General features: G+C 53.4%; 2 protein-coding genes across 2 annotated transcripts in view; one reads left to right on the forward strand and one right to left on the reverse strand.

Annotated features, from left to right (window-relative positions):
* The window catches only part of SOCS7 (suppressor of cytokine signaling 7), a 17,520-nt gene extending 10,473 nt beyond the window's left edge, over positions 1 to 7,047 (reverse strand). Inside the window, exons 1-4 of the mRNA XM_009322368.1 lie at positions 7,016 to 7,047; positions 4,587 to 4,651; positions 1,237 to 1,341; positions 293 to 394 (exon numbers count right to left, since the gene is read on the reverse strand). Coding sequence (XP_009320643.1) covers positions 293 to 394; positions 1,237 to 1,341; positions 4,587 to 4,651; positions 7,016 to 7,047 — 304 coding nt within the window. The remainder of the gene's footprint in view (positions 1 to 292; positions 395 to 1,236; positions 1,342 to 4,586; positions 4,652 to 7,015) is intronic.
* GPR179 (G protein-coupled receptor 179) overlaps positions 7,046 to 9,317 on the forward strand; it is a 16,625-nt gene continuing 14,353 nt past the window's right edge. Inside the window, exon 1 of the mRNA XM_009322369.1 lies at positions 7,046 to 7,069. Coding sequence (XP_009320644.1) covers positions 7,046 to 7,069 — 24 coding nt within the window. The remainder of the gene's footprint in view (positions 7,070 to 9,317) is intronic.

Here is a 9,317-nt window from a genome sequence, read left to right on the forward strand (position 1 = left end):
AGAGGAACCAGAGAAAACGGGAGATGCTGAACTGAGGGTAAAGCTGGCGCAACCAGGAGCTTCAGCAATACTACTGCGGGCAACAAGAGCCACACCACGCGGAAACCAGAGCCTCGGCACAACGGTGCCTGAGCACTCCACAGCGTAGGACCGCGTGTCCCTGAGCGGGCAATGCAGGCAGCACCGTTGCTGTTAAAGCCCGAAGGGCAGCCTTAAAGTTTACCAAGAAAAACCCCCAAAGTCCAGATCCCTGAAGGGAAAGCCAGGGCCTTGCTGCTAAAGCTAAGCTGACCTGGGGCATGGGGCGGAGGAGGCGGAGGCAGAGGGAAAGACTGCAGGGAGGAGCCCATTGGACCCACTAGGACAGATGTAGGCAGCGTCCCACTGATATCATCTAGGAGAGAACAGAGGCAAGAGAGATTCAGAAAACAGGAAAGCGAGCGAGCTCTGTGCCGGCGAGCGCCTGACAACACGGCCCGAGCAACCCGGCGCTCGGCGCTGCCTGGAGAAGCGAAGATGGAGTTTCCCACCGGCAGCTCCCCGTCCTCCTCTTGCTTCTGAGCGCGGGTGGCTGCTCCCACTTCACACCAGCTCGGAGCTTCGCACACACACACACACACGCATGCTCACATGCACTCCTGGAGTGAAGGAGTCAGTTTTCCAGCCCAGCTAGCTCCTTGCATGCAGCTTGCAGCACAAGACAGGCATTTAGAGATTTCACAGACCCGGCACATGGGATGTGCAGTTTAAGGTGCTGCTCACTGAAGCTGACTTTACCCATCTTAAGCCGCTCTTGCTCAGAGGAACCTCCTCCAGAGGAGGATGTAGAGCAGCCAAGCCAGGCTCCTGGTGCAGCAGCCTCCCAGGGAGCCTCCAGTTCCACCTACTAGAGAGCACAGAAGGGAACCGGCCTCGCTGGGCGATGGGTAGGAAGGGGGAAAGTTTCCAAAAGCAGCAGAAACGCTACGCAACCAGCACGTTACATCCCACCTCACATTGCTCCACCACCGCCCTCCCCTCCTGGCTGATCTAAGAGAAACGCTGAAGATTTCAACGGACAGCAAAAAATCCTCTGCTGGGGAAGGGCGAGCAGGCATGCTACGGGGTCAGACGAGCAGGCAGTGAGCCGGCTGCTGGGGACCCTTGGGACGCTCCTCCTCCGTCCCCACAAGGGCAGATGGGCTGTTCCTACACTCCGTAGGGACGCACGGCAAAGGATGCTCTCCAGGACAGTACCTAGCAGGCTGAGGCTTCTTCGTGGTGGTGGTGGTGGAGTCGGAGGGTGAGGGGAGGTCAGTCCTCGCTGAGAGATGTCCACGTCCACTAGTGACACTGTTTCACCTGAAGGTTGGTGGAGCAAGACTGTTAGTATTGCACCTTCTCCGGGGCATGCAGAGGCCGAGCGTGGGGAGGCGGAGGGAGAGGGAAGGGGGCAGTAACCTCTGCAGGGTTTGGAGAACGATCTCGTTAACTGCTTTCAAATCAGGTTTCCCTGCTGCACCGCTTTTGAGACGTTGATCAGCTCTGCTGCCGCAGCCCAAAAGTCAGGCAGAAGGGAATGACAGACACTGGTACGCGTGCCTGAACCCCATCTGAGTCCAGCACCAGGAGGGCGTGATGAGGAAGGCACTGCGAGACCTTTTCAGCACCGAGTTCGCGTATCAAGCAGAGCTCATCAACGGTGCACAGCGCTGACGCTTTATATAGTCTTGGGAAATGGTTTCACAGGTCTGCGTGGCACCCGCTGGCACAGGACTCTGATATAATGCTCCTATCAATGCCAGTCCGAGTTTGCCTACCAATGCCTCGGATGATCAAACAGAAACACCTCTTACCCTAAAGGCCATGAGGGTACCAGCTCTTAAAATTAATATAAGGGAGCTGGACAGGCTTTTATGTTAAATAGCTGGGATTCACTGAAGCCTAAAGCCTCTGGATCCAGGATACTGCTTGGAGAAAATAATGACACAAACTAAGATGTCTAACTTAAACCCAGAAAAGCTTAAAATCAGCCTAAAATCATGGAAGAGAAATGAAGCCATCAAATCAAGGTCAAAGCATCAGCCTCAGTGTTGGACTGATACAGAGTCAAAAGGAAAACACCTAAATCCCAAAGAGAGACCCCAAGTGGTGTTACCACAGCCAAGGCTCCCCCCCCCACCCCAAAAAAAAAATCAGTCTAACCAGGCTCTGATGAACCCACCAACATAAACCAAATCATCCCAAACACCTGAACGATGGTCTCAAGGACAAGGAAATCTGGCTGCCTTAGATTTCAATTCCTGTGGGCAGGGAACTCCTCTTCTGCTCCAGATACCGTACACAGCGTCACGCACCTCTTGGTAAGCGCCTGACAATGTATTTACTAGGCATTACACAGGACAATATTGACTCAGCTTCCTTCTGCTTTTGAAAGTCCTATCTACTAATAAGCCACGTTAAGAGGAGTATTTAGGGTTGGTTATTATCCGAGGTACCTTCTCCATGGGTGTGAGCGCACACGCATGCTCACAGCCACTCTCACTTCCACACCCTGCAAATGAAGTGGCCACGTAGGTTGGGCTGCATTCGTCTTGCACAAACAAAAACAAAAGAGACGACCAGACTAAGAGGGGTTGCAGTAACTCAGCTCTGAAATCCTTCCCAAGGCAGCAGGAGCTGCAATGGCAGGCTGCAGTGCAGGTATGGAGCCAGCACTTCCGAGAGGTGCCCGAGGAGAGGTCAGCCCTCCCAAAGACCTTCGCTCGCCCCACACGCTAACCTGAAAGCCAATCGCCAAGAAAACCACGCAAGTTGGGCCAGATATTTGAATTCTGTCCCACTTCGGTGGTCCCAGTCTCAGAAAATCCTCTATACAGCAGCCATTAAAGAAACCAAGTCCTCAGCTGCGCAAGACTGGAGAAGTCAACAACAAACCAAAGCAATTAAAATCCAGACAGTCACTTTGGGGACTCTTCAATGGTCTTCTGCAAAGGAGAAGCTCCTATGAGGGCACTGCCAGTGTTGCACCAACCAGCAAAAAATTGACATAAGTAATTTTAAAAATAGTTAATAGAGTAAACTAACAATTAACCAAATCAATTTCCCAAATTCAAAGCAAAAACCTGTCAACTGCAGGTTCTCCTCCGTAGTTTCCTTTGAAGAAAAGCAGCTCTGCACACACATCCGCATACCCCCATCACCAGCACACAGAATTACAGATTTTAAACTCGCAACTTCCCCTAGCAACAGCTGACATAGCAGCAGAAGCAGCTTTTGCTTTCACCAGCCTTGATTTGCTAAATGAACGCACATGACGCCCGCAGGAAGCCAGTCGCACCACGGGAGGAACACATCCTCCCCATGCTGCCCTGCCATCAGGGCACCAGCTGAAGGGACATGGGGATGGAGGAGAGAACAAGCACCACAGCTGAATTACCCCCGAGTGACTCCACTTCTGCAAGAGCGGAATGAGCCACGAGAAACCACAGGAGCAGGACCGGCAGCTTCCAGTTACGAGTTTCAGGCAAGTCAAACGAATGCTCTGCCTCGAAGGTCACTTCTCTGAAATTCACACCAGTTCTCAGTAAGACTTCGCCACTGCTCTCCAAAGAGGGCTTCACCCTACACGCAGGAACACAAACCACGCACCAGCTCCTGCACCGAGCTCCCCAGCCGCTCTCTGCTACCAAACGCCTGCACCAGCAGCAAGAGGAGGCTTTCAGCTCTACCCACCGGCTTTTCCTAACGCAGTTATCGCTACACAATCACATTTTGATTCCTTTGCCCTGCAATGAGACCCTCAGCATGAATTTATTTTGAATCCGGCCTTCATAACGAGCCACGTAGAGCCCCACACAGCTGATAAATACTCAGTTGTGACCTTAAGATTCCTAATCCCGCACGTCTTGAGACAGGATTCTCCCAGGGAAGCCCCAAGCCCTGTGGCCAGGACTGATTTGACTATGAGCCCACACCACAAGAGGCACATGACCACGACCAGGAGCTTTTCAGTACCACAGCCTTCGGCCGCCAGCGGAGCAGGACTTCCCCCCTCGCCCCATTTACAAACTGGTCAACTTCCCCCCCTCTCCGCCCCCCGCAGAAAAGGGAAGGTCAAACCAGCAGGATACGGGGAGAGGGGGGAAACATGCAGAAGAAGGTGGTGCTCCACAAAAGAGGTTTCAGTTCCCATAGCTGTCATGCAGCGGAGCCGCTGACGTTGGTGTGCTGTCCAGGTGGGGAGTGGGGCTTGGTCTCAGCCCCCCCTCAAACCACGGGAGGGGAGCACCAAACTGCACTTGCTCTACAGGGGATTTTCCAAACCACTTGGATGCAAACAGCCCTGCGCGGAGGAAGGACCTTCACCTCTGAGAGCACAACTCAAACTTGGGTTTCAACAGGAGGAATTGCAAAACGCTGACGTGCAACAGCCACGTTCTTTACAGCTCCTCTTGTTCAGGGTTTGAGGCCAAGCAGGACAGAGGGACTCTTCACAGAGATCCCAGTTTGCACGTGGAGGCAACGTTCAGCATCTATCGTTAAGCACGCACTGCTCTTTTCATAGCAAAATGAAACGCCGTACTGTAAATCTTTCAAATCCTTACCTGTGAAGAGGGGGCTGAACACAACCGGGGAAAAGGCACTTTGAGTTCTTGTCAGTCTGTGTTTCCTATTGGAAATAAGAAAAACATTGGTAGTAGAGACGAGGAGACTCAGTGCATCCCACCAGAAGAAAACACTGTTTGACCTTCTCAAACCAGGAGAATCTTCACCATTCTTTACAGAAGCTCGAGACAGCTCGATGCTGCGTGTTTATTCGACTCCTATAGCAGTGCTTTGGCCTAAGTAGGGCAGTCAACCAACAAAGCTAGGTCTCCGTCCTGCTACGAAGCAAATCTCTAACTAGGTAATTAATAAGGTCTTTGGAAAGAAAAAACCCCAAGCAAGTATGGTAACCGGAGCCAAGAAGCTCTTTCACAACAGACGTCACACTATTTCTCTGGATCAGGCACTGCCAAATGCCTTCGACAAACAGGTTGGGTCCCTGCGCAATTAGGGGTTGTGCCTAGAGCGAGCGCACCAAATGCCCTCGCGCTGCGCTTGGAGGACACCATCTCCCCAAAGGGTTTCAAAACGCAGGTGAAGGGTAGGCGAGCTAAACCCGGAGCTGTCGAGATGGATGGAAACAGCTAAAAAACGCACCTCTGATGAGGACCCAGGAATACCAGCAATTCCCGTGAAGCTTGCCTTCCAAACCAGCAGTTTTATAACAACGCTGTGGCCAGCCCTGTGCTCTCCCCACACAAACCCACTCCTTCCAGCGCCTTCTCTACTGCAATGCTAAAGGGCTTTATCCAGGTCTAGGCAGAGAAAATGCCGGTAAACTGAGGCACAGAGTATGGCACCCCCAGGACTTGAGTCCACGGTTGAGGTGAGTAGAAAAATGCGTCCCTGGTGCCAGAAACCCACTCCCACCTAAGAGGAGAGCACAAGAACAAAGCTGAGCACAAGCACAGCAGCTCTGGTGTGCCGCAGCTTTGACAAAGGTCTTTCCAGCATCCACAGTACGTCGTGCAACGCCCATCCCAGCACCGGGCAGTCCGTATCAGTCTGCAGGTCTGTACTGGGTCAGACGAGGTTACTCCAAGTCAAGTAGTGCAACTTCACCGTGCTGGCCAGAGAAACTGGTCCCGTTGCACCCAGGCAAGCGACCGCACCACCAAGATCTACAGGAGCTCAGAGACCAGCTCTGCTCACCACCCAGAAGAACACCCCACTGCAAGCAGACTGTTACGGGGCTGACACCGTTCCTCTTGGACGCCTTCCTCACTCTCCCACCTCCTCCCAGCAAGCGGCTGACCCTGAACCTTAAGCCTGTCTCGTGCTTCAGACCCCAGCTCTGCTCGCAGCCTCCTGCGAAACCTGGACAAAGCTTCAGGTAAAACCAGCTCTGAGCAAGGACTGCCGCCCTTCAGGAAGGATTGCACCCCGCAGATGCGTCTCAGCCGCCCTACAGAAGAAGAAACCCAAGGCCCGGTCTCATACTGCCTTGCGCTGAAGAGCCCTGAGAGCGCAGAACAGATGGTTGCACCCTCATCTTCTCACAGGGCAGACCAAATGCTTCTCTTGTTTGTGTCCAGACACATCGCTGGGTCGCGCAGCTGTGAATAAACATTTAATACTATAAGTTTGCAAATAAAAATACTAAGAACACTCACCATCCCGATACATAAAATCCCATTAAAGTGTTTGGAAGTGTTTTCATTTTAAGCATCTCGCACCTATTTGAGGGTTGGATTTTTTTCCCCCCCCGAAGGAGAACAATTCACCAATTATCAGCCACACACGCACACACAAAATCACACTTCTGGACTAATATCAACTAACCTTATAATACAGTAAGAGCTCTGTTCCCACCCACTAAGCCAGACGGAAAGGAGCATTGTTGGCATTTCGCTGTTACCAAAACAGCTACATTTTATGCCAACATTTTACAGCCATCGACTTCTGAGATCTCTCATTTCTAGCAAGCTCGCATCAGCAGCAGGGCAAGAGCAAGAAACGATTCACGTGGACCGAATCCTCCACTTCCCAACTCAGTCTCCACCAAAACAACGTATTTCCATACTTCCTCCTCCTGCCCTCAGGTTCTGCAGCCATCTCCAAACGCTGCTGAAACCCACGGAGAAGTAATTACGTGTGACCGGTACCTGAATGCTGCTGCATCGGATCACAGCACGGCCCTGCGGAGCTGGCGAAAGCCAAAGGTGGACACTGCCATGCAGGAACGCCGTGGACAGATTCTGCCTGGATTTGTGCACACACAAAACTGGGAAACCCCTCGAGCTCCAGCAAATAAGGATTTTTAGGGTCAGTTACCCACCAGCTCTGCAATAGGTGCAGCTACTGCCGTAGCGGCTGACACCTCCCACGGTGCTGCCTTCACTCGTCCCAAAGCACTGTCCTGTTAGCACCGAGGCAAGTCTGACCCGGCCACCCAGGCTGGCTACGTGCTACTTTATGCATGTCATACAGAGACGCGTTAAAAAACCCAAGGTCATCCATGCGGCTAACTTACAAGACCTGGGTACCAACCTGGCAAGCGGTCTGCAGCAGATGCAGATGGGTCCCGCACCCACCCATCTGCAGAACTGGTGCCTAACCCTGTCCCCTTTCCCTCTGATTGCCTCTGCAGTACAAATCGCTTCCCCCCCCCAGAAAAAAAAGCCGTTTCACTGATGCAACCTTTAAATATCAACACTCAGGCCCAGGGTGAGGAGCTGCACATTGGTATCTCCACAGTTTCTTAGCCTCTTGCAGCTCAGCAGAGCCCAACTATTGATTTTAGATAATGAGGCTGGTTTCCTTCCTAACTGCTGCTGCAGGCGGGAGGCAAAGCTGCACCGTGCTGCCTCCAGGACAGGCAGCAGGATGGGAAGCTTGGGCAGCAACTCCAAATACCAGGAATTCTGCTTCTCGCGGATGTTGAAAAAAAGAGCCAGGCTAAATAACACCCACCGCAGGCCAAGGGAGCACCCTTCACCGCCAGCAGAGAGACTTGCAAGTCACGAACAAGAGCTCAATAGCACGCAGATCCATGAATTAACCCCAAAGTTGCTCTGAGCCCACCTCATCAGCCATGAGCGACTGCAGCAGCGACTCACGGTGAATGCCAGATCCATCCTATAGTAATGGGGGCTACGGGTTGGGAGGCAACAACCTCCAGCTCTTAGTACAACCAAGGAAAGCTTTATTTTCCTCCCAGTCAACCAACGAAGAATGGTGCAAAGTAGCAGACAGCATTCACCGGCGCGGCATTGAGTCTACCAAAGACTTAATCGGCAGAAAAGCGAGTCGCTGCACTACTTATCTCTGAACTGGGGGACCAGGGCAACCAGGAGAGGAGAGGAAAAGAAAAGAAAAGCAGCATCTGCCAAGGCCAAACATTCACTTCCCAGCAAGCCCAGCTTAGCTAAACTGCGTCTAACCTGCTCGTGAGAGTATGGGCATCCCAGCATCCCGAACCGCTCCTCCTCGCCGACGAGAGCGGGCCCGGACCTCCGGGGCCAGCAGGGACCGTCCCGTCAACGCGCAGCCTCCCGGCAGGAGAGATGCCAGCACCAAGCACACCCACCCCACACCCCACCAGCACAGGAGCTGCGGTCCACAGGAGCAAAAAGCATCGTTCAAATAATCCAGCTCCCGTCAGCAAGAGGGGACTCCTGGAACTGGAAGCAGCAAAGTCATCCCTGAACCACAAGAGTTGCTGCATCAGGCACCTTGAAGTAACCTTTGTTAAAATACCACCTAATTAGTGCAGCGGAGTTGCACGACACCGGAGCATGAGAAGTGATCATTAAACCCCCGGAGGGAAGACCCGGGCAGCGATACGGTGCTTCTCTGCTCCCAACCTGCTAAGACACGTCTGCCAACTTTCCACCGCCTAATCCCAGCGCTGGGAGGTCCCGAGGACTCCTTGCTCTCGTCAAGCGCGAGGGCCGAATAAACCACAAGCCCATTAGCAAAACGTTATGCCATTGCAGGCAACTCGGCTCGCTACCGTTTGAGGCCCTTTTAGTCATTTGCGGGGAACGGAGCCGTTGTGTAAAACTGCTTCACCACCCCACATGCAAAAGCGAGGCTCCTCGCGGGCACACGAGCCCTTAGGGAGGACTCAAAACGCCCTGACCAGCTGCAGGGCTGGGAGCTGGCACAGGAGCTGCGGCTGCCCCATCTCAGAAGCCATCCTCTGCTTCAAAGGGGAGGTAATTCCGGCCTCCGCTACAGCCGGGCTGCCTTTTGGGCTGCCGAAGCGCCCAGTCACCACAAGCCAGTGCTGGGGGTCACACCTGACCCAAGGTCAGCGCCTTCAGAGCAAGCCTGGAGAAAAAGTTTCCTGCTCGCCCATCAACAGGTCTTCAGCTGCACTGAGGAAGCAACACACCCCAAAAGCCTTACACGAGGTTAATTAACCCCCCGGGGAAAGGACTGTGCTGTAATACCCAGAGTCCATTCAATTATTTAATGCTGCTCCCGGGCTGGCTGCACAGACCTTGGGCAGGCTCGCCCTGCCTCTTCCACGAGGCATTTCAGTTCTGCTGCTGGAAACGCTGCAGAAAGTGGTTTCTGGAGCACAGGAGGCCCACCCTGACCGGAGCCTGGGCAGCGGGTACAGATCAGCCCTTTACCCTCCCCAGCTGGTACCGAGCAGCTTGTGTCTTCTGCTGAAACACAAGGCGGGAGCAGGGCGAGCAGCCGAGGAGTGCCGGAGCCGACGGAACAGGGCTGAAGAATAGGAGGGGGGTGGTGGTGGTGTGTGTGCATGGGGTCCCACA

The sequence above is a fragment of the Pygoscelis adeliae genome, unplaced genomic scaffold (assembly GCF_000699105.1).
Source record: "Pygoscelis adeliae isolate BGI_AS28 unplaced genomic scaffold, ASM69910v1 Scaffold844, whole genome shotgun sequence".
In the NCBI taxonomy this organism is placed as follows: domain Eukaryota; kingdom Metazoa; phylum Chordata; class Aves; order Sphenisciformes; family Spheniscidae; genus Pygoscelis; species Pygoscelis adeliae.